At 40.5% G+C, this 25963-nt stretch overlaps 1 protein-coding gene across 6 annotated transcripts in view; it reads right to left on the minus strand.

The window, feature by feature from the left end:
• Positions 1 to 25963, minus strand: part of FNIP2 (folliculin interacting protein 2) — a 131361-nt gene that overhangs the window by 39254 nt on the left and 66144 nt on the right. For 3 of the 6 annotated variants that reach the window (XM_040471501.1, XM_040471518.1, XM_040471497.1), the window contains exons 3-9: positions 23556 to 23696; positions 20231 to 20331; positions 20056 to 20127; positions 18422 to 18522; positions 18160 to 18249; positions 16509 to 16580; positions 7313 to 7442 (exon numbers count right to left, since the gene is read on the minus strand). In XM_040471501.1, coding sequence (XP_040327435.1) covers positions 7313 to 7442; positions 16509 to 16580; positions 18160 to 18249; positions 18422 to 18522; positions 20056 to 20127; positions 20231 to 20331; positions 23556 to 23696 — 707 coding nt within the window. Of the gene's footprint in view, positions 1 to 7312; positions 7443 to 16508; positions 16581 to 18159; positions 18250 to 18421; positions 18523 to 20055; positions 20128 to 20230; positions 20332 to 23285; positions 23466 to 23555; positions 23697 to 25963 lie in introns of those variants that run through there. The other 3 variants (XM_040471514.1, XM_040471506.1, XM_040471525.1) reach the window with 2 other exon arrangements.

Here is a 25963-nt window from a genome sequence, read left to right on the forward strand (position 1 = left end):
TTCTGAAAAAAACAGCATAACTAGCACATAGTTACTAACAGCAAAAGCGAAAATAATTTTTTTTCTACAAAGATACCAAAAGGAAAGGACATAATATATTGCAAATGAAAGCACCTTGCCTGGCACACCGTAAGTATGCAATTAACTTTCTCTTTCTCACTGACTTCACCATTTAGTCTTGTATATCTGCAGAATATGGGAGAGGACTGCTTCCTCTATTTTCTTTACCACAAATTACAATAAAGCAATTACTTATGCTTGGCAGGATTCAAGGCAGCTGGCCTCCATACTCTTGATCTTAAACTTGTTTAGTGCTCCACTCATAGCCTATAATGTTCCTGTGATTTTGAACATATCCATACCTCTGAAAACATGCATGCATAAAAAGTGTTTTGGTCAGGAAAGCCATTTTACTTTTAAAGGAAAGGGGACAGACATCTTGTTCTAACCTCAGGAAAGATATGCTACTGTTTCTGTCAACTTCAAGCAAGATCCCAGAGATGTAGATGTGGCTGATAAGCCAGTAACAGGCGCTAACAGACATGCCACTGGCAAGGCATGATCTCCAGGTAGTGTTGTAAATGCTGTGCATTATTTTTTTTTTTTAATTTTTTTTTTCAACGTTTATTTATTTTTGGGACAGAGAGAGACAGAGCATGAATGGGGGAGGGGCAGAGAGAGAGGGAGACACAGAATCGGAAACAGGCTCCAGGCTCTGAGCCATCAGCCCAGAGCCCGACGCGGGGCTCGAACTCACGGACCGCGAGATCGTGACCTGGCTGAAGTCGGACGCTTAACCGACTGCGCCACCCAGGCGCCCCAATGCTGTGCATTATAATAAATCATCAACTGTTTTCTCTGAAAAATCCCTAGATCCTAATCATCTGCTCATTTAAAAAAAAAAAAAAAAAGACCCTGAACCTATCTTAGAATTTTAATTTCATACAAAGAAATTTCATACAGTAAATATTCTCCTTTTCCAAAGTACCTGTACTATAACTTTGTTTTTTGCACCAGTTTATTTCTATTTTATAGGAAGTTCTGAGATTATATTTATCAACACTTTCTCGCAACCTTTTCTTTTTTTTTTGTCTGACATCTCCTACTTCTCTTCTTTTCCCAAAGTAAAATGACCATCTCAGTCCATTTATCTTTGGCCAATATGGTCCTTAATAATGAAATTGTAATAAACACTTAACCCTATGTGTTTTTATGCATCGTCTTCATCTCTACCGTATAAACAATAGCCAACTCTGTCTTAACACAGCACAGAGTGCCACCTACTGAATTTCTGAAAAACTTCCACAGCTACAATAGCCCTGCGTAGCTCTTACTTGCTTCACTGTGTCTGTCTAATGCATTCTATTTTTGGGTGGGGGGAGAGGTGGGGAAGAGTAGAGGGAGAGAGAGAATCTTAAGCAGGCTCCATGCCCGGTGCAGAGCCCTACTGGGGCTTGATTTCATGACCCTGAGGTCATGACCCGAGCCTAAATCAAGAATCAGATGCTTGGGGCTCCTGGGTGGCTCAGTCAGTTTAAGTGTCCAACTTCAGCTCAGGTCATGATCTCACAGTTTCAAGAGTTCGAGCCCCACGTTGGGCTCTGTGCTGACAGCTCAGAGCCTGGAGCCTGCTTTGGATTGTGTGTCTCCCTCCCTCTCTCTGCCCTTCCCCGCTCATGCTTGCTCGCTCACTCTCTCTCTCTCTCTCTCTCTCAAAAATAAATAAAAATATTTTTTTAAATGTAAAAAAAAATAAAAAAGAATCAGATGCTTAACCAACTGAGCCACCCAGATGCCCCTCTCTCCACTGGATTCCTGGATTCTAACGCAACAGAGCTTCATTCTGAAGTCTTAGATCAACTGTGCAAATCAGATCATATAGTACTGTAATTGTATTTTTAAAATTATTCCACAATGAAAGAACATTTCAGAATGTTTTAAAACATTTGAGTATGTACCCAAATACTTCACCGTATCTTCTCACCCTCAAATCACCCTGTAAGGTACACAGATCTTTTTGCAAATGTGGAAACTGAGGCAGGGTGATTCATCAACCTGCTTCAGGAACAGAAAGCTTCTTAGAGACAATGCTGGCGCTAGAACCCCGGGTTTCTGTCTTCTAGTCTGGGCTCATTTCCTAGACTCTGGAAAGGAGCAGGGACTCTGCCCCATGCCTGATCCGTCTGCTGCTGTTCACGCCATCAGGGGCATCCTGCCAGCTGGAGCACGGACAGCAAATAGCTGGGAGAAATCCCATCAGCTGACAGGACTTCAAGTCAAGGAAAACCCACTGCTATACTCTTAATCTTCTCCTTACAAAAAAATCAAGTAGAATTTTGTTGACACTTATGAATAAGCACTTACATACATTATTTTTACTTCAAGATCATAAATAAAGCAAAAACTATGATTATGTAAGTGCATCTCAATCATCTATAATTAATATCACCACTGCTTAGTTTGTTTTTGTCAGCTTTGAATTTAATTTGAATGTATGTATTATATTGGAACATATGAAACTGCCATTTTTATAGGTCAAAGAACAAACCTCTATCAACTTTATATGGTTGGTTCAATTTAATAATTCGAATCAAAAGCCCTTCTGGGAAATTTAATACCTCAGTCCTTTAAGGTTTCAGTAGCTTCACTAAGGGATGGAATCTCTGCAGTTTCTCTTCTATTACAGGCAGTACTTCCCCACCAGCTGGTAAAGGTCCAAGCCCAACTCCCCAACCAGTAACCAAAAGTTACCGCCTGGCACAGCAGGAGGCCTGGAGACATGAGTATCCAGCGTGGAACCAACTGCTAAGGACTGTGAAATCATCCTTTCCATCTTTATCTGTTAGGAAGTTTTTGATTACTGTGAATTTTCTCTCAAAGCCAGATGCAATCGTGTTTTTGGTACCCACTGTTCTCTTGTCTAACATAAAAAAACTAATTTTCCTACCTCCATTCCTGCCAAAAGTAAGAAATCAACCGCAGCAACTTTAAATGAAGGGATCTTCATAGGTACAGTGATCAATTCAAAACGTCAGCCACATTTATATTCTCTGCGTGCCAGATTCATGGGCATGAGACCCCACTCACACAGAGCCCTGTTCCCAGATGGGCCCCAGGTTTGATTTAATGTTTTGCGGTTGCCATCTTGAATTCTTGGTAATTTTATCTTTGAGCCTGTATTCTGTAGGTAAAGTCTGATGGGACAATGAAACATGTGAGCGAGCAGTGAAGACACCAGGCTGCAGAGTGCACAGTGGGCTCTGGCCTAAGGGCATGCAACCCAGCCGCTGAGCAACTAGCTAGGCAGTCAGGCACACGCCCACGTGTCTGAGCAGTCCAGGGTAGCAGGAGGCCCCAAGGCAGCAAGCCTGGGACCTGGGCCCAGACTGGTGGCTGTGAGAGCAGCAGCAACCACAGCCATGGGAGAGAGCAAAGACCTGGGTAGTGCCATGACCCACAGTGCGAGGCCAGCTAGCCCATCCATCATCGGAACCTGTCCCTGTAGAGTCTGCACAAATATTTAACTCTGACCCAAGACCCAAGACACTGAATTATCACAAAGTGCCCACAGTGGACACTGCAATAAAGCACATCCAGGAGTAATTAGAATTCTTCAGAGTTTACCATCTACAGTTTTGAAAAGCACTGCAACATTACAAAGTATATATCTACAGGCATAGAAATAGAAATTTTTTTTTAATTTTTTTTTAAAGTTTATTTATTTTTGAGAGAGACAGAGACAGAGTATGAGGTGGGGAGGGGCAGAGAGAGAGGGAGACACAGAATCTGAAACAGGCTCCAGGCTCTTGAGTTGTCAGCACAGAGCCCGATGTGGGGCTCGAACCCACGGACCGTGGGATCATGACCTGAGCTGAAGCCGGGCGCTCAACTGACTGAGCCACCCAGGCGTCCCATAGAAATTAAATGTAAAGATTGTTGCACCGGACAGAGAAAAAAACCCATTGTTTTCATTTGAAGCTTCAGATAAACAAATTATTAATAAGAAAGCCCATTTAAAATTAATTTTCCTGGAGCGCCTGGGTGGCTCAGTTGGTTAAGCGTCTGACTTTGGTTCAGGTCATGATCTCATACTTTGTGGGTTTAAGCCTCGTATTGGGCTCTGAGCTGACAGCTCGGAGCCTAGAAGTCTGCTTCAGATTCTGTGTCTCCCTCTCTCTCTGCCCCTCCCCCACTTGTGTTCTGTCTCTCTCTGTCTCTCAAAAATAAATAAATGTTAACAAATTTTTTAAATAAAATAAAACAAATTTTCCTTACAATTGAAGATACAGTGATAGAATGAAAAAACAGGCATTTTGAATTATATACAACTCATGAAGAAACTCAGTTGCTTGTAAGACTTTCATGAGTTACAGTAAATGTCAGAGGAGACATTAAAATAACTTTGTATAAATTTACATTTAAAATTAAACTCAGTCTTATACAAAAATGGATTTGTGCGAAGAATTAAATTTTTTTAGAAAAACTGTTCCACAAGAATCATCAGATCTGGATGCAATGAAATTTATATTTTGAAAGTTTATCAAAAACTTAATCCAATGTTTTCATAACGCATAAAGTTCCAGTAACAGTTACATCAGCAGAAAGATCTTTCTCAAAACGAAAAATTGTCAAAAATCATTTGCCATCTCGCATTTGCCAAGACTGACTAATGGCTGCTTTCAATTATATCAATTGAAAGCAAAGTTGCTAAAAAGTATAAATTTTGATAACCTGACAAAGGAATATAGAAAAATGAGCCAGAAGACTTATGATGAATCGAGATATAGCATTATTATGTAAAATTATGATGCTGAAATATTAATTTTGCAATCTATAGTTTTTCTTCATATTTCACTATTATTCCTATTATATTTTGTAAGTAAAATATTTTTTTAAATCTTTACCTTTTAGTACCTTTAATAGTACTTTTCCTTACTTTTTGAACAAAGGGGCTCCGCATTTTCTTTTTTTTTTTTATTGTATTTTGAGAGAGAGAGAGAGAGAGAGAAGGCAAGCAGAGGAGAGGGGAAAGGGAGAGGGAGAGAGAGAATCCCAAGTAAACTCCATGCTCAGCACACAGCCTGTTGCAGGGCTCGACTCCATGACCCTGGGATCATGACCTGAACGAAAATCAAGAGTTGGATGCTCAAGCCACTGAGCCACAGAGGTGCCCCTGGGGGCATTTTCATTTTTGAACTAAAAATAATTATTTTAGTTGTAAGTTCATTAGAGATTCTTTAGTTTCTAAAGCCAGATCTCAATTCAAATTAGAATGTTGAAGAATTTTTAGAGGAGTGAGTTAGAGAATGCTATTCAACTTGAGATTTAATCCTGAAGGGATGGAAAAACAGTTTTAGTAAAGAGAAGCATAGTGGCGCCTGGGTGACTCAGTTGAGTGTCCGACTTCGGCTCAGGTCATGATCTCACAGTCTCTGAGTTCAAGCCCCACGTCAGGCTCTGTGCTGACAGCTCAGAGCCTGAAGCCTGCTTCGGATTCTGTCTCTCTCTCTCTCTCTCTCTCTCTCTCTCTCTCTCTCTCTGGCCCTCCTCCACCCATGCTCTGTCTCTCTCTCAAAAATAAATAAATGTTAAAAAAATTAAGAAAAAAAAGAGATGCATAAAGCGGAAGATTTCTCAAGACCCGTCATTCTCTTCAATCACAGAAGCTGCTGTAATGGCAGGGAGGGAGGTGGGATGCCTTCTTTTGACAACTGTAGTGATGGTAATGATAATGATGGCAATAAGTGCAAATAAGTCATCCTGACTAGTATTTTCTTTCCCATGTCTTGTCTTAGCTTGCCTTGACTTGCTGTATCTCATTTAATTCTCCCAACAACACCATGAGGCTGGTACTAGCACAAATAAGGCAGATGCCGAAGCAACACTTTGAATCCAGACTAATTCACTGTCACGTACACCTAGTGAGTGGCAGAGCTAGGACTTGTCCTCACACCAAAGTCCGCCATTCCACTCAAAGTCCACCAACCACCAAACAGTTCCTCAGCGAGTGAAGCAGCTATATGTTTTTCTCTTGGCCGAGCTTGCTAGGATTGTGAGAATAACAGAAGAGAGGCAAGCAGCCTGACATGTGCTATACACACACCCTAACCCTTGTTTCTCAGCTTGTTCTTTAAGTGCCATCTCCTCCATGCATGGCTCTGCCATGCCCCCCATGACCACCAGCAGGTATTCTCTCCCTCCTCTGAGTCCCAAAGTGCTTTATGCCCTGCCCATGGCATTTATAGTTTAACATCTTTATTAAAAAAATTTGATGTCTATTTATTTATTTTGAGAGAGAGAGCATGCACAAGCAGGGTAGGGGCAGAGAAAGAGAGAGAGAGAGAAAGAGAAAGAGAGAGACAGGGAGGGAGGGAGGGAGAGAAAATGCCATGCAGGCTCCATGCTGTCAGCAGAGTCCAAAGTGGAGCTCAAACTCAAGAACCGTGAGATCATGACCTGAGCCAAAATCAAGAGTCGGACACTTAACTGACTAAGCCACCCAAGAGCCCCTACAGTTTAACGTCTTTATGCCATTATTTATGTGCATATCGCCTTCCCTACCAGTCAACAAACTATACTAGTAGTTCACAAATGCAGGCACGTAACTGAATCATCTTTACACCTTCACAGATCCCTACACATGGTGATTACTAGCGAACTCACTAAATCAACCAATTTACATGTGACTTTTTATAGGTACAACCTATACTAATTCCCTTTGAGGTTTTGGGTTGTAGGAAGAAGAAAGTGGAAGCTATTGATGTAACATCATAACGAGCCAACAATGTGTATTTTGCAAAACAACTAAACTTCAGAACTAAAATTCAACTGCAATGAAGGCAGAATATACCTCGAGGCCATCTTTATAATCAGAGTCGTGACCACTCAGTTTAAGAATTTAAGTTTTATGAAAAGAGTATGTCCCAATCCTTGAGTTCACAGGTTTCCAAAGACCACACTGGTGTCACAGTAAGCCAAGGAAGAGATTTATTCCACCCCTCTAGCTCCCAAGAGCTGTATCTGGAAGGGAGCCAATTCAAAGAGAGAGCACACTCACCTTAAATAACACCAAGTCTAGCTCGTACACAGCACAATGACCCAGATTATTCCCCAGTGTCTTCCAAACCAGATTGCTGTTTGGCTTCTATATTTATTCTTTTTATAAAACTTATCACTTGCAAATTTTCAGCCTAAGCTGAAGCTAACCAAGAGGTCTTAGTTCTTTTTCCACTGACATCAGGTGAGTACTGCCAGTTTGTTCGAGCTGCCTGCAACTAGTACCTTTCTCGGCAAGAGCAAACTTGCAACTCACCTCCTTGGAATGATGCCATTTTCCAAACTTGTCGTCTGACTTCGAAGCCAGCGGCGCTGGTAACTACTGGAAGAGGATGTGGAGGAGCTTGGAGATGGAAAAGGCGTAATCAAAAGGCTGCTAAGTGAGGCTGTGGGGAGAAAATTTGAAAGTTCAAAGTCCAGGTAAATGAATCCTCTCGTAGCTACACAACATACATGCCAAGTGACCTAAATTTTCGGGTTCTACCAGCCATATCCAGCAGGGGGAGACTATGACTTCTCTCTTACAAAGAAAACATCCTTTAAAAAGGAAAATAAATTTAAAAAATAGGGATTACAGACATAGCAACTGCATCAATCATGAGGCCCCACATTAAAAAGGCAACATAATTAATACTAACTTCATCAGAATGTAAATGCAGATTTCCAGGACAACGGTTCACACAGCATCGTTATACACCTGATAACTAATGTCATATACAATGTTTATGGACATATATTTTCTCCTCTTAACTACTTCTTCATTTTCTATTTTGAGGTGAAATCCAGGCAAATAAGTGGTTCCTCCACACAGTATCCTCTCTCCAATCCCCTATCTCCAAATACACAATACATATTTATGCTCCTTCCCTCCAGCAACCAGCTCCCCATTGCCACTTCCTTGGCTGTGAAAAAGCAACCTCTAGTCTTAAATATATTTTCTGCTTGGATTACTTTTTTGCCTCAGAGCCTCTGCTTCTTTCATCTGCAAAGTATTAAATGCCTGCACTTAGGCTCTCAGTGTAGCTGACATGCCAGCCCAGACTTCTTTAACAGGCAGGGAGGGACCCGTCCCTTTCAGGGTAGGCAAAGGCATTCTTACAAAGCAGAGCTGCTTGATGGAGGTCTACTCGTTTGGAAGAATGAAAGAAGATAGACTCTTTTACTTTCCTTGGGCTAAGGAATTAGACACTGAAAAGTCAGTCCAGTGGAAAAGAAAATGGGGTGCTATGTTGAAAGCTGGTCAATGTTTTCAGAAGCAGATCACAGGACAAAGGAAATTGATTTCAGGACACATAATATATTATGCTCACGGATATCACTTGATAAGGCAATTTCCCATATAAAGTTTTACATTTTAATTTATGCTTTCATAGGCAGATGTAAATAACCTGACTCCCTGACCTGATTTCTTAAATACCCCAGGAGTTACTTGGCTGTTAGTCAATAATCAGTCAGCAAATGCTGGAGTGTGTACAATGTGCCAGGTGTTGCGTGTGGCAACTGGGATACACTGGTGGACAAGACAGACACACATCCGCCTGCGTGGAGCTTCAAACCTACATGAATAGCAATGAACTTGCCAGGCTACGGAATTAGATGCAAAACAACTCAAGGTTCTTTGCACAGCAGAGGTGCGTGACATGGTTTTCTTCTAATTTAGTCACTACTCATAACAAATGTGTTTGGTACATCTAAATCAGCTTTGCATCCCTGTATCCAGCCAGGACAGCTCCTTGAACACAACAGGCAATTAATCGTTAGTGAACGTATGGCACTTCTTCACTAAAGTATCACCCAGATGTGGCTGGCCCCAACAGGCTTGCCTCTGTTCTGACCTGGTTTCACCCTGAGGCTGGACTTAACTGCCCAAAGTCAAATCCTTATTTGAAATATCAGTGGTGGGTAATTTTCCTGACAATGTCGAAGGGAGATAGAAGAGAGTTTTTCCTCAAAATCACACAAAACTACTTAATAAAAAAATCCCAATTAGACATTTGTGCCACATCCTCAAGCTCTAAAAGTCCCCCATAAGGTACACAAACTCTTCATTCCCTATTCCTAAATCTTCAGGGTCCCCTGTCTCTCCCTGACTTATGCTGATCAATTCAACTTCTTGGCAGGTGGAGGACAGGGCTGAGGGGCAGTACTTGTTTCATAAACATTTTTTTCCCTGTCACAGAAGCAAGATGGAGATGACTCTGAGGGCCAAATTTATTCTGGAAATTAAAGGTATAGCTATACAATTCAGTTTAGTAAACTGAGTAAAAGCCCAGGCTCCTGGTTCAAATCCTACTTCTGCTACTCACCAGTTGTTACATGTAACACTTGGGCTAAACTGTTAGCTTTCTCATGTGTAAAATGAGGACAGTAAAATACCACACCTTAGTATTTTCCATGAGAACTACAATCTGCTAGTGAATTGTGAATTATTTAGTGAACTGACACCACCATTAAAAAAAAAAAACAAAAAACAAGCGGGCACCTGAGTGGCTCATTTGGTTAAGCATCTGGCTCTTGATTTCAACTCAGGTCATGATCTCACAGTTCGTGAGATGGAACCCCACACTGGGCTCTGTACTGACAGCGCGAAGCCTGCTTGGGGTTCTCTCTCTCTCTCTCTCTCTCTCTCTCTCTTTACCCTGTTTGTGCATTCTCCCTCAAAATAAATATACTTAAAAAAGATAAAAAATTAAAAAGAAAAAACACAAGAGTATATTGCAGTGCTATTAACTGATGAAACTTTTGTTACGTATAAAGATGTTTGTTACTGGATCATAACATAAAATGCATTAATTAGCATGAACTTCAGACAAAAGAGAAGTTTGAAAAGCAGTGACCTATTTCATAAGGTTCCTGTGAGGATTAAACAAATCAATACATGCAAAATACTTATTAGCCCCCACAATAAATGCTGGCTATTTACTCCCTCTGATAATTCTTGGAACAGGAAAGCTAAGTATACAACATTTTGGAGTACTGAAATGTTATTAGTTCTGATTAGTTGATTATGAAAACAACCTAGGATTTGTAATAGACATGTGAAAGGGAAGGGAAACAATTAAAAAAATAAAACACAGAAGAGAATAATCCTTTCTCATTATAAAATACCAAATAAAATTTTTTATGGTATGTAAGTGAAATATTAAGCTAAAGTGCTGGCTTAGTGCTATCAAGCATTTCCTTATCAAAATATGTTAATACTATTTAATATGATTTTTATGTTAAAGTACTATGGTATATCATTGTCGATCACACACAATAGGAAGCTATTAATATAGTTAATAACTCTCAAATGGAAGAACAGCCCTAATTTTGGTCTACAACTCATTGCCATTTTCATGAGAAAAGGGTGGATTCAGATAACTGTTTCATTAACGTTTAATGCATTTGGTAGTTGGCTAGACTTCTGTCTCTTCTGCAGCTTGGACTGGCACGGGTCTATGTGTATTTGGAAACAATCCCGTCATAGTGAGAAGACTAAGTTAATGTGATTAGGCCCCTTATTTCCTCTCCAAGTGCATCTTATACCACCCGCCCTTACTACATTCCAGCCTCCCTGCTATTCCTTATACACAAAGCTCCAAAGCCTGTTTCCACTCTCGGTTTCTGCACTAGCTGTTCCATGCCCAAAATGCTCTTTGCTCTGATCTTCATGGCAATCCAGTCAGCTGAACATTTCACCTTCTTGGAGAGGCCTCCCACGAGCACCCCATATGTTCTACTTTTCCTCAGTGTAAGTGCTTGCCTACATTTTACTATCTATTATCTGTGTTTCCTCTATTAAATATAAACTCCATGAGATCATGGATCAAGATGATCCCTGATCTATCCCCACATCCTATGAAAACGCCTGGCACATAAGATGCTCAAGAAATATTGCTGCATGAAGAGTGAGCAAATGGTTATGGGAAGAACAGCGATGTCTGTCTCAATCGGTAATTATGACAGAAACAAAGCATTAGTGAGGCAAATTTCTACAGAGAATTCAAAGTGTGAGTTCGTTAAAAGTTTCCTGTGGTCAAAGCTGTATGCAGAGCACATGGATTTTCTCTTTTTCCTCCCTACCCTCATTTCAAAACATTCTTTTGTTGTTGTTGTCATTTTGTGGTGGTAGTGGAGGCGGTGATGGTGATGGACAGCAGTAGTACAGCTCTGACCCTGAACACTTTTTATATTTGGCACAGAGGGCACTACATCCAAAACACAGCAATCATCTTTTTCTCCTGTAACACTGATGGTGCTTCGCTTAGAGTTTTTGCTTCAACACTTGAAAAATACAAGGTTCCTTAAAGTGTACCAGTTGTATTTCTCATTACAAAGGAACAGAAGCATTTTCAAAGGTCAATTAATAGAGCTGTGATTATTGTCAGATAGGAAAATGCCATTTTCATAAACCAAACAAATACGTTAATTGGCAAATCAAATTTTAGCTAACACATCATAGTTACCAAACCACAGAGTGATTTTAAGACTATATGGGGTCCTCAAAAGTGTCCCAGGTCTTTTAAGTTTTAATAAAATTCCTATCAAGTTCCCTCAGTGAAAAGACAAAGAAAATGTCCTCACCACCACGATTTCAAAACACCTTAATTTTTTTTGTTTGTTTGTTTTGAGAGAGAGAGTGTGTGAGCAGGGGAGGGGCAGAAAGGGAGGGGGACAAATGATCTGAAGGAGGCTCCGTGCTGCCAGCAGTGAGGCTGACGTAGGGCTCGAACTCAAGAACTGGGAGATCATGACCTGAGCCAAAGTCCAACATTCAACAGACTGAGCCACCCAGGTGCCCCCAAACACGTTAATTTTTAAAAATAGAGAATTTTTTAGGGTAGTTTTAGGTTCATAGAAAAACTTAGTGGAAGGTACAGAGCTCTGTCCATATAGCCCCTGCTGTCACATACACAGAGCCTGCCCCATGACGAATATCACACACCAGAGTGCTATACTTGATACAGCTGATGAACCAACATTCAAACAAAATCATCAGCCAGAATCCATAGTTCACCACAGACTTCACTCTTAGTGTTGTACTTTGAGTTCCAACAAACGTGTACTGACATGTACCGTCTACTACAGTATCAATGAAAATATTTTCAGTTCCCTAAAAACCCTCTGTGCTCCATCTACTCATCCCTCCCTGCCCCTGTCCCCACTCCTGGTAACCACTGATCTTTTTACTGTCTCTATAATTTTGCCTTTTCCAGATGTCACACAGTTGAACTCCTATAATAGGTAAGTCTTCTCAGCTCAGCTTCTTACACTTAGCCATATGATTTAAGTTTCTCTCATATTTTGTCCCAGTTTGATAGCTCATTCCTTTTTAGCACTGAATAATATTTCATTGAAAGCACCTTAAATTTTAATTCCTTAGTTAGGATATAAACTCTAGCCGAGCCTTGGTGATCAAGCCTCTACAATTATGTGCCAAGTTATTTAACCTTTGTATGCCTTTTAATTCATAGTCTGTAGTCTAAGAATGAAGTGCCTACAAAGACTTTTGCAAAGAATAAAAATTCTCTTGGTTCTTTGCTCTTCCATATAAGTGAGAGTTATTTTGTCTGGCTTCACAAGGGAAGGTCTTCTTTTAATAAAGTTTTAAAATCTCTCTATAACTGTATCACACATCTTTGTTTAGAATTATTCTAGATCCCTAGTTTGGGATGCTATCTGCATTACTTTTTTATTCTAATTTTTCTTAAACGGGTAATAAGAATGCAAATGTAGAAAGGAAAAAACTAAAGCAAAAGAGTCAGCAAATTTGTGAAATGGAAAACAAACATTCATGCCAGGAGAATAACCAAAGGTCTGACTTAAAATATGAGAAGTATAAAGAAATGAAGAAATGGAGTTCTGTCCAAGCTACATGACAGACTGCCAAGTTCATATATAGAAGGCAAGGCAAAGCCCAAAGTAAAGGCTTGAGAGTAATGATGTAACAAGACATTTTTAGATTGGGACAGTTTCTTACATAGTCTGTGGAAAGAAGAATAAACCAAAAGTGCCAGTCCCCAGTGATCCCTGCCTCACACGCCAAAAAGGACAGTACTGACACAAAAGGGATCAGATGCCCACACCCTGAGTTGTAGGAGGCCCTGGTGCTGGGGAGCAGTTGGAGACCACAGCTCAGCAATTCTCTAGTCTGCACTTCTAGTCTCAGGTGGGCAGGGCAGAAAGCTCCAAACCTTATCTGAAGCCTGGAGGAGATGAGACAGTTTCACAATTTCCCAGGGGAGACAGAAAGTGAGTGGGAGATGATGTCCCAGCATCTCCTTGGGGCCTCCCATTCTCTTGTGTTCCCAGAGGAGCACAATCAGTACCGCCAAGACTCACATAAAGTGAGTTCAAGCCTTTGCCTACATTTATACACTCAAGGTCAACGGGATGCCACGGCCTTTCTCCCACACAGACAACAAACAAAGCAGTACCCTCCTTGACTCTTGCCACTCTTTACAAAGCACTCTATCAGTTAAATCAATGAAGAATTCAGATCCAAGTGGGATGTCATTTCGCATTATTCAATGGTGACACACATTGTAATAAACAGTCTGACTCCATTTTTTGATGTCTGACTGCTGATACCTTTTAAGCTTCTCCTCTCAAACCTCTTCCTTGTCTGCCCCACATGTGGGCAAGGTGATGAGAAAGCCTAGAGGCTTTCTCCTTTGCAACCACTAGGAAGTTCAACCTGTGTGTGGAAGCCCTCACCCTGGCCCTACCCCTAACCATCATAAAAACCTGAAAATCATCTCCTTTCCCTTTCTCTCAAGGCATTTCCTTTCTTTTATTTTTAATGTTTATTTATTTTGAGAGCAAGAATACGTGCACATGTGGGAAGGGGAGGGGCAGAGAGAGGGGCATGGAGACACAGATTCCAAAGCAGGCTCCAGGCTCCAATTTGCCAGCACAGAGCCCGATGTGGGGCTCGAACCCACAAACCATGAGATCATGACCTGAGCTGAAGTCAGACGCTTAACCGACTAAGCCACCCAGGCACCCCTCTCAAGTCATTTTCTGACCAGCTTGGGAAGCCCGTCCAGCTCTCACCAGAAAGTGTCATTACGTGAGTGATAAATACTTTCATACCCTCTTGCATGTGTGTGGTGTCATTAGTCTCGACATCCAAACCAAATTTGGGGTGGGATCCACCCTGTACCTGCAGAGTAGCCAAAACACATGTCCTAGTTGAATACTACGATGATGTGTATTCTTACACTGAAGGTTCATTTCAAAACACTTGAATAAAAATGTTTGAGAATACATGTTAAAGTTTTTCTCATACTGATCTTCTGCCTATTTTACTACTTTTTAAAAAGTCAATTTATTTATTTTGAGAGTGAAAGAGAGAGAGAAAGCATGTGCATAAGTGGGGAAGGGAAAGAGAAAGGGAGAGAGAATCTCAAGCAGGCTCTGCTCTGTTGCTCTCAGCAGGGAACCTGAGGCAGGGCTTGAACTCAAGAACTGTGAGATCATGACTTGAGCTGAAGTCAGATGCTTAACTGACTGAGCCACCCAGGTGCCCCATGAGAAATTTCTTTTTAAAAGGAAGCTTCCTTGAGCTAATTTTACTGGGAATTTGCTTGTTGAGTATTGAAAATAAAATCAGAGGAAGAAAGGTGTCTGTGGAGGTAAATCCGTCCACCTCTGCGGGAGGACCTGACAGTCACCCTCTCTTCTGTCCTAGAGTCAGGCTGATCTAGATTTTATCTTAGCTACCCCTTCTCTCATTCCTTCAAGGCTTAAACTTTTCTAATACTGCTTTTAAGATCTCTCGGTTTCTGCCTTTGTACATGATTCCGCTACGATTTTTGATTTGTGGTTTAGATCTGAGGTAGATTCTGTGCTGTAGAAGAAGGGCAGTGAAGCAGTGATCTGGAAATGGAGGCCTTGGAGGAGTGTGGGGTTTTTTTTGCCTGATGCACACATCAGACACGCAGCCTCTGCCTTCCACTAAAGACTAAGAGCACCCCACTGGTTTTACCAGTGATACAGGACACCTTCACCAAACAGGCCAGCCAGCCAGCCAGTGCCTCAGATGCCTTTCTTCCTTGCCTTCCTTTCATTTCTGTGTCCATCTCTGGCCCTTAGACACACCTCAAAGGAGTCCTCATGTTCCTTTTGTGTGGTACCAGGGTCCTTCATCCCACTCGGTACAACTCTGCTCCTGAGTTATTAAATGAAATGTCATTTGTTACTGAATCCCCTTCCTTTGTTTATGTATGTCACGTATAAAGTACACCGGATTTTATTTATGATGAAATAAAAACAATTGATTGCTTTCGGTCTTCATAATCTTTTTTTGTAAACTTGAGCATTGAGCCATTGGTCAGAAATGTAACTCCTGCTGCTTAGACTTGTATCATTTTCATTTAAAGCAATTTTTGTACAAACATGAAATCTGAGAAGGTAAAGAGTAACTCATGAAATGCTAAAGAGAACACTGTTTTTAAATTTTAAATTTGATTTGTATTCAATGGTCTTAGGAGAATTTCCCCATCCTTAGGGGGTGCCGTCAGCATTCTCTACTAGAGGAGTAGCTGAGCTTTGAGCTACATCAGTGCATCAGTACATCGGTTCCTCAAAGGCTGTGAACGCCCCAAAGCTCAGCTCCCTGCCCTGGTAGGGCCAACCTGAACAGGGCTGGCTGGCACTGGAGCTAGTTTCCTTAGGGTTGAATTTCAAGGCAAGAAGAAATGGGTACCACCATGGAACCAAAATCACTCTCAGTCAAAATTGCTGTCTTAGGGGCGCCTGGGTGGCTCAGTCAGTCTGACTGGCTCAGGTCACGATCTCAGTTCATGGGCTCCAGTCCTGCGTCAGGCTCTGTGCTGACAGATCGGAACCTGGAGCCTGGAGCCTGCTTTGGATTCTGTGTCTCCCTCTCTTTCTGCCCCTTCCCCCATTTGCACTCTGTCTCTCTCTCAAAAATAAATAAACATTAAAAAAAATTTTTTTTAATTAAAAAAAAAGAAATTTCTCAAATACAATATAGTCTCATATGAGTTTAGGTTTAGAAAAAACTAGTCCATGTTGTACAATCACTCCTAGATGCTGTATATCAACGTTCTGGATCTTCAGACACATGAGACTACCTTAGAATATGGAAAAGGAGGGGCGTCTGGGTGGCTCAATCAGGGAAGCGTCTGACTTCGGCTCAGGTCACGATCTCACAGTTGGTGGGTTTGAGCCTCACGTCAGGCTCTGTGCTGACAGCTCAGAGCCTAGAGCCTGCTTCGGATTCTGTGTCTCCTTCTCTCTCTGCCCCTTCCCTGCTTGCACTCAGTCTCTCTCTCTCAAATATAAATAAATATTTAAAAATTAAAAAAAAAAAAAAAAAAAAAAAAAGAATATGGCAAAGGAAAAAACCCAGAAGGCGAGACCTGTCTTCTATTTTCCCACCTACTTCATCATTACAGATAGTTCACTCTATCAACTAAACATATAAAAGGAAGTGCAAATACCTGATCTAGCAATACCGCTGTCCCGGTCTTCATTCTGTCCTCTGCTTGGCATGTCAACTGGAGTGCTATGTGCTAAGATAAAGGCAAAAGGTAACAATGTTATTGAACTTCCAAAGAAGGCCTTGTTTAAAAGCCACTACAGTAATTTTTACATTTCAAAGTAGGCTACTGCTATTGATGGTTGGTATACGTGTATATATGAAAATTAATGAGAAAGCAAAATTAAATACATAAAACACAATGGTGAGAGTAAAAACAGAACCAAGTAATTACCTGTCTTTACCCTACTGTAGCATAAAAACTTGTTGGAGTGGTGCCTATTTCTAAAGCAAACTGAATAATAAACTATTCATGCAGTTGATAAAATGAACAAACATTCTCAGGCAGATACTTCCAGCCATTGTCCTCATCATTAGTAATACTTAAATAGCACTGTATTTTCAAAATGCTTTATAATCAGTTTTATTAGTAACTATAGGCAACTTAGGAAACAGAAATATTTGAATACCATTTCATAAATTTAAAAAATGTTTCTGTTTATAACCCACTCTCTTGGCAGATAAAAACCCCTTCATTTTCAAATATTTCTTCCTCCATTTCTTTTCCATATACACCCAGTATCACTGTAGAGTTACTGAGAAAAACGAATATCCTGGCATGAATTTTAGAAAACACTCTAAAGTATTACAGACTTGTAGGAATGCTTCAGATTCATCATACATATTGAGCTAGAGGGTAGAGGACATATTGCTATAGTAAGCTTTACAATGTATGAGAAACCCAGGGCCCTGCCTGATGATTATACTTTCCAGATAGTTTTTGAAGACTGTTTATTTTCATAATTTTGAAGAGAGCATATAAACATGTTAGCCTCACTCTAAGTAGGTGGGAAGGTGTCACTTTCATCGGGGTGTCAGTTAACTAATAGAGCTTAGCACATTTCCAGCTACAAAGAACAGAATGAGGAATACCATTTGTCATAAACATAACCTTTAATGTTAGTAATGAAGATTCCCCACACTTGTTAATCATGCCAGACTTCAACAGACATTCAACAGCTTTAGCTAGCAAGGCCAGTTAAATCTAAGAATTTACCTACCCAGAGAGACCGAGATGATTATACCTGTAAAGAACCTAGAAACTGCATTTAAACTACTTAAATGCTAGAGAGAGTAGGGGTGGAAAGTAGAGAGAGAGAGAGGGAGAGATGAGGTGGCTGAGGAAGAGAAAAAGAGAGAGAGGGAGAGAGAGAGAGAGGTCTTCTATGCTCTTATTAGGTGACTTTTGAAGAAACTCTGTGCAGGTGGGGATGCAGGTGACTAAATGGATAGAAGTATATACCATGGGAAAGGAAAACAGTTCAGACCTGAAGAGGCCCAGGAAAATCAGAAAATATAATCCTCTTAGAAAAACTAAGGGCTCATTTCAGATCAAAATCAGCTTACACTGGGGTATTAGCAAAGACATTTACGATAGAAGTTCATTGGTGGAATTTTTCAAAACACCATGAACTTGGCTGCATTTGAAACTGTTATCTCAAGAGCCCCTTGGATTTCTAGAGAGGCACCAAACAGGATTTTTTTCTAAGAAACTGCACAGGAGTTATTACTAATGTGTGTGGGTCACACTGTTCTCAGCATTCCACACAAACCTGCAAAGAAAGAAGCGCTCCGGGTGAGCCGGAGAGGTCCTCCTTCAGCTACGCCCTGTAGCAGTTTGCTGCCGCATGCTTGCAGCAGACCTAGAGACAGAGACACACGGAAGAGGGCCAACAAAGTACACACACAAAAATAAACACAGATTAAAGATAATGCAAAAAAACAAAACAAAACAACAAACTCAAATAAAGCAAAACACACACCCACAATAGTGGTATTCAGAAAGAAAGAGCCCAGTTATGTGGCTGATTTTACCTAGGTTACTTCCAGTACGACAAGGACCCAAGTTATTCTGATTTGTGTTGAGTTTTCCCAAATTAGGATCCTGGTGGATGTATTCAAAGCTGTCTTGTAAGCTACATCCAGAGAAGGAGGGGAAAGGAGAGAGAGAAGAAAAATATCAAGAGATGAATAAGACTGTTTTCTAACAAACTCTCAAACACAGGCAACTTACCAGTTGTTCCAACTTTCCTTATAAATGAATAAAGTCTCACATCTACCAAAGGAAACTAAACTTTAGGGGAAAGGAAAAGACAAAAAAACTTTTTGAAGGCAGTCCAACCTATAAAACTAAACAACGTATTCCTAACAATTTTACATTATATAATGGGACATGGAACTCTACAAATTTGGCTTTGGTGACTGACGCCTAGGATATCGCTATTCATTTCTAAATTGTGTTTTAGTAACTGACACTCAAGATGTTACTATTCATTTCAAGGGTAATTTCACATAAAACTTCAAAATGAAATTGAGCTGAACTCTCAGTTAACATCTATGAGCAATTTAGAAAGTTTTTCCAGGAGGAGGATATAACAGAAATTATGATTCCCATAGGAGTTTGACGTCACAACATCTAAGAAGTTAGAATTATTCATAGACACAAATGTGAGAGAAGCCAATTTTAATAATTTACTTGATTTATTAACAAGTAAAATAAATATCAAGACTTCAAGGAGAATACAACATTAATAGGGCCAAAATAATTTTTACTTAAATGTGAGCTCGATATTCTATTATAGGGAATTAGTGTATAACTGAAAGGGTCTGAAAAAGAGTATCTCACAAAAAAAACATATCAATTCTCATATAGGCTTAAGTCATGCCAGACCAATGTTAAATGCTCAAACAAGTTAAATTCATTACTTTGTTGAAGAGTAAGCAGAATTACTCAAAGGTACCCAAATCTACAAAGAAAAATATTTTTAATTTCCCAAGATTATGAAAAAAGAACGGCCTTCATTTGGCCTCTAAGAATATCCCTTTAATTTATAACAAACTTCTTTCAAACTTACGAAAGTATAGCAAATGTTTTGTTTTATTCAAAAATGAAGCATATGAAATATTTCTGCTTGAAAAGTTCAAAGTGTATGAACAAATGTACCAGAATGAGAGTTAACATCAGTTTTCTTTGTCTACAAAGAAATATAAAATTAGAGGAGGAAAAAACTCAGGAGTGAAGATCAGGATATGGCCTGGTCCAGGTACCCACCAGTCATAGAGGCGATACTGACAGCTGAATAGATGGTGAGCACATACGACCCAGCCTGCCATACATGTGCCCCATAGCCTGAAAAAACTCACTATGTGCTTCATTTCTTTAGAAATAAATTAACTAGCCAACCAGTTTTTTTGTTTTTGTTTTTGTTTTTTTAAGATAAAACAGCATTGGGAAATAAACAGTCATTTGTCTTTAAGGCCAGCTAATAAAGTCAGAGGCCTTTTCATATACATTATGTGCAGGAAAATGGCCATTTCTTTGTTAATGTGGACTCATCTCACTTCTTATTTCAAAAATATGTATGGCTCTCAAAGAACTACTCTTTCCAGAAACAGCCACTTAAAAAAATGGGGAGGGAGGGTGGATTGGTACAAAATCCCACACTTACTTATTTGTACTCCCACAGAAGCTGCCCATTCTAGCTGAGAACACCTTACTAATCATCAGTTGTGGAGGAGAACTAGAAGAAAAAAAAGAGAGAGAGAGAGAAAGTATTTTTGAATAAGAAAGCAGTTTCACCATTCCGTTTTTCACAAATAGTAGGTAAAGAAGCCCAAACTCACCGTATATAGTGTATCTTTAAAGTGGAGCCTTTGTAACTCATTGCAACCGAGCCAAACATCATTTCCCCTAGCATGTTGACATCAGAAGCGGGTCTTGTGTACTGCATACATTAAAGAAACCAAAATCAAAGTTAATATGTGGCACAACATGATGTGCGATGCAAAAGAAAATAACATTTGGGGCACCTGGGTGGCTCAGTCAGTTAAGCGTCTGACTTTGGCTCAGGTCATGATCTCATGGTTTGTGGGTTCGAGCCCTTTGCTGGGCTCTGTGCTGACAGCTCAGAGCCTGGAGCCTGCTTTGGATTCTGTGTCTCCCTCTTTCTCTGCCCCTCCCTTGCATGTGCTCTGTGTCTCAAAAATAAATAAACATAAAAAAAAATTTAAAAAAAAAAAAAAATTTTTTTTTTCAACATTTATTTATTTTTGGGACAGAGAGAGACAGAGCATGAATGGGGGAGAGGCAGAGAGAGAGGGAGACACAGAATCGGAAACAGTCATCAGGCTCTGAGCCATCAGCCCAGAGCCCAACGCGGGGCTCGAACTCACAGACCGCGAGATCGTGACCTGGCTGAAGTCGGACGCTTAACCGACTGCGCCACCCAGGCACCCCCCCAAAAAAATTTTTTTTTAAGAAAATAACATTTATTGATCTATGGGGTCCTTCTTTAGATTATTAGCAAATAATTAAAACTATTTCTCAAGGCAGAAACTGATCATTTTACAGTCTTAATCCATAATGGTGATTGCCTATTTTTTTCCCATATTATTACTTATGTTCATGATTTTGTATACACAGTATCTTCATGTAGGATCCAAGTGTTTCATCAAAGATCGTTTTTAATCTTGCTATGAAAAATAAAGATTTTTATTATCTCCATTTATAAACTTTAAAGATTAAGTTCTGAAAAAAAAAGGGTAACTCTTTTCTTGGTACTATGCTAAGCAAAATAAGTCAGTCAGAGAAAGACATATCATATGATTTCACTCATATGTGGAATTTGATAAATTCAACAGATGAACATAGGGGAAGGGAGGGGAAAATAAGATAAAAACAGAGTGGGGGGAAACCATAAGAGACTCTTAAATACAGAGAACAAACTGAGGGAGGTGGGGGGTTTGGGCAAAATGGTGATGGGCAATAAGGAGGGTGCTTTTCAGGATGAGCACTGGTGCCATATGTAAGAGATGAATCACTGGGTTCTACTCCTGAAGCCAAGACTACACTGCATGTTAACTAACTTGAGTTTAAATTTTAAAAAATAATAATTTCAAAATACATATATATATATATCCTGAATAAAAATACAGTTCAGCATTATTCACCTCAATAATTAATAGTGTTGAATGAAAATGCCAATTGGCACAGGTAGGGTTTTGTGAGGGTCCAAAAGATGACAGATGGTCTGATACCTCTGAAGTTTTACAAAAAAATATTTCAAAAACATCTGACCCCTGTACCTTCTGGCCAGTCTTTCTCATCCCTTTCGTCATCCAAAAGGGGGGCCTGTGCTACCTCCACTTTCCCAGATCTCATCTGCTTGTAAACCTACTGCAGCCTCATCTATTCAAACTGCTCTAGTAATGACTTCTGCCTTCCTGTCAAATCCAATGCACCCTTTCCAGTTTGCTTTCTTAAACATGTCTCATGGTATCTGGTGTTCTTATTTACCCTCCTTGTCGAATCTTCTTTCTTAGATCTTCCCTTGAACAGGATTGCTCCTCAGAGGACACTCCTACTCACCGTCTGCATTCTCAACCCCTCTTAGGATTTTGGTTATTCTTTACATAGGAATACTTCCCACATCTTTTATCTCCAGGCCCAGACCTCTCCCTGAACTCTAGAATCCTACATCCAAATGAATTCATTCAGGTATCATTATATGTATGTAAAGATAATGTAACACATATTATACAATAATGTATTATAACGATATGTGAATGAATGTATTTGGATGTAGGATTCTAGACACCTGATGAACATGATAGATGTGAATGTCAACCAAACTAGTGTGCTGCGGGCACCCCAGCACACCCTGACCAAGACAAAACAATGGTCCAGGATCCAGCCCATCCAGCCCTGCATTCTCTGCTAGCGTGCTTTCCATCCAAGCCAAAACACGGGAATCATTCTTAACACTGTCTTCTCAATCTTTTTTTTAAACTTCAAATCCACACACACACATTATATACACACAAGTACATGCACACACTAACAAACACATACACAACCTACTTATACATGTTTGCAGAGGAGGAAAGAGAAACAAATCTCTCAGCCTTGTTTAACGAGGCTCCTCTCTGTTTGGTTATAGCTCACGCCAACCTCTTCTCACTACATGCAGACAGAAACCAACTGTCTTTCACATTTTTTATTAATAACTTCCACCTACCGCCTCCATTTTATAATCTGCTTTTCCTTGGGGTACAGGGTCTATACGCCAATTGTGATTCTCAACTAGTTGAAAATTTCACTGTATACTTTTTAAATCACAAACCTCCTGGAAACTGAGGAGCACTGCGAAATAAGGGCAAATGCGTGGCACAAATCCTGAACATGAAATTAACAAAGTTCTATAGACCTGTGGCTGCTGGCAATTTACCCAGCTTTGCTTTTCCAGCAACATGGAAAATTCCACGAGTCAATAAAGAAAAAAAAAAATTGATACATTCTTCATCAGTTTATATCCTCCTGCTCTTCAGTATTTATGAAACATTTCTTCCCTTATTTCTAGTTAGCCAATATTTCTCAATAACCCACATCCCTATCCTTTACTCTCTCTCTCTCTCTCTCTCTCTCTCTCTCACACACACACACACACACACACACACACACACACACACAGATGCCACTAGCCCTGTTATCCTTCACACTCAAGTTAGATCTTACCATTTCTTTCTTCTAAACAAGATTTTCTTCCTCCTACTGGCAAGTGCTATTTTCTTAGGATGCCCATATACATTCCCAGAATCCTTAGAATTTTTATGCCAAAACTGGAAACTGTGTGTTTTAATCTAGTTCTAACAACAAAGAGAGCAAAACAAAAGCATTTACCTCATTTGTAATATGTCTTCCTCATTCACCATTATAATATAGAATTCATATATTATACTTGATCACCTCGACTCGGATACAGTTTTTATCGAGAGAGAAAAGCCAAAGTGTGAAAAGAGCACTGACAGGACACATTTAAGAGCACATTGTGGAATACTTATGCTCATGTCCCTGGAGTAGAATCCTCCAGCAGCTATTATTCCCTGTGGAGAAATCACAGTAAATGACTTCAGCCCCACGGGGCATCTGGTTGGGCAGGGATGGTTTTACCTGGTACTTTGGAAGCTGCTCCTTAGCATGTTGTAAAGATGCCCCGGAAGAACTATGGGAAGAGGTGCTGCTGCTGCTGCCACCGCCGCCGCTTCCTTGACAGCACTTGGCTGACATTTTAAGAGACACATCCTCTGTTTTCTGGGTTGACAGACAGGCAAGATAAGGGATTGCTAAGTATATCGGGCTTCCTCAGCACGCTTTTCATTGGGAACTTCTTTGTCAAATCATTGTTATGCTGTGCCTAAGCTGCACAGAAAACCAGAAGCTTTTTTTCCTTCTCTATGAGGACAAGAATGTGGTCCCTGGGGGTCTGAAGAAGGGTAACTAGACAGGAGATGGTGGTCTTGTAGTAGGACTATTCGCCATAAGTGACTCAACTGTTATTTACAGTTCAGTTCATAGATTTCATGGATTTCGACTCCTGAAATCGTCAGTGAGATCTGATCTCTCTGTTTGGGTCACTAGAGGACCCATTAGTACTAATGGAAAGTCCTAATCTATAAAATTCATGTGGAGAAAGACAATGCTCCAAATGTTAGCCCTGTACCAGGCAAATGCAACGAACTAGGAAAGCAGAATTACTAATTTGGAAAGCCTGGGTTTGTGTTTTTAATGACACACCTCCTCTAGCACTCCTTTAAAAGTAACAGGAGAGAGTTTGTGAAAGATAAACCAAAACTCTGAAACAGGAGCTCCTGTGAATTATACATCATGTGATGGAAAAGTGGCCTTTAAAGGTTAGGAGTAATATAAGATTATCTACTATATAGTCCCTAAACAGAGTTCACTGCTAATTTTATGACAGTGACATAAAGGTATAAAGATACACCTTTAATTCTTCCCTTCCGCCTACACCAAATTATATTGCTCCCTACAGAAGCATCCCGTGCCATCTATGGTAGGTTATTTCTATTCTGTCTGAGTCTTACTTGCCTTTTTGTGTGCAGCTTTTGCTTGGAAAAACATGAATGCAACTGCAGCTTATCTAATCTCCAATGTGACAGTCACACTGGTGGTCTAATGCAAATGCCTGCAGTCATGTGCCTGATACAAACTCATGACGTTTTGTGCTTGCCAAGGGAGTGGGGGGCTGAAAATGGGAAAAGAATGTACGGAAAACACATACTGTGCTGGTCCATAACATTAGTCACTCCAGCAGTGACAGCATTCAAAGTCGTACTTGGTAATTCCCGGGTATCAGGCACTCCTTCAACACCCTCTTCAGATCTAGTTGTTACTTAATACCACTTAACCCAACACAGCCCCTCAGAGAGCCCAAAGTGACACTAAGTCCACACCTGCCTCACAGACTGCTAGACCCTCTGGCTGGGGTACAACATACTGAACAGTCTATAATTGGAGATAGCACCTGGGACGGTGAGACGAGCACTACTTGTTTGGACTCTTTCTGTAGCCTTGGGAAAATGACAAACCTCTCTGGACCTAGCTACCTTTTTGACTAAATGAGCACTTCCAAGAAAGCTTATATTCCCGACTCCAGTGTCATCACTGCTCTGATATACCAAAATTCCAGTTGCCTTTGAAAACCAGTGAGGGGCACCTGGGTGGTTCAGTGGGTTAGGCATCTCTTGATTTCGGCTCCAGTCATGATCTCACGGTTCATGGGATCGAGCCTCACATCTAGCTCTGTGCTGACAGTGCAGAGCCTGCTTGGGATTCTCTCTTTCTCTCTCTCTGTCCCTCCCCCCAGCATGCACACATGTACTCTCTCTAAATTAATAAATAAATAAACTTTAAAAAAAGAAAAGCCAGTGAGAATTTTTTCTTCAACCTGTTACCACCATTAGGAGCCCTAGTGATGGTGTGTGGGTGTTTCAACTAAACCATCTGTGCAAGGCCTTCAGGGAAACAGGAAATGATATGGGAAATTAAGGGAGAAATCATGTCCTGTCAAGTGCTGGCTCACCTAAACTTTGATATAAATCTACCATTAAAGCCTACAGGTGAATCACCTGAGAGATTCCCCGCCCCCCCAACCCAACAAGCCCAACAACTACTGTAATGATTAGCTACCTGGCAGACTTCCACTATAAAGTACTATGGAATCTACCCAGCTAAACTGCCTTTAACCAAATGCTTCCTTCCTGCAGAAATGATCCTTATCAAAAGCAGGAAAACAGCTCCTTGGCCCTGATGAAACAAAGACTGTGATATAAACTATTCATTTACTTAGCTACACATGCGATGAACTTCCAGAATTTGGTCAGTATAGCTGGAAGCTACTGAACATGAAAAGAATGAAAAGTCTAAAGGCGACAACTTAGAAGTACCTCAGGCTGAGGTCCAGAAGACTCAGGGAGGACCAGACCCTACTCCTCACCTGGACATGTGACCTTAACCTTTCCTGTTCTGGCTCCAGGGGATCAAGGGATGCTCTGCCCTCA

Source organism: Herpailurus yagouaroundi, unplaced genomic scaffold, assembly GCF_014898765.1.
Source record: "Herpailurus yagouaroundi ecotype Mexico unplaced genomic scaffold, PumYag 28, whole genome shotgun sequence".
In the NCBI taxonomy this organism is placed as follows: domain Eukaryota; kingdom Metazoa; phylum Chordata; class Mammalia; order Carnivora; family Felidae; genus Herpailurus; species Herpailurus yagouaroundi.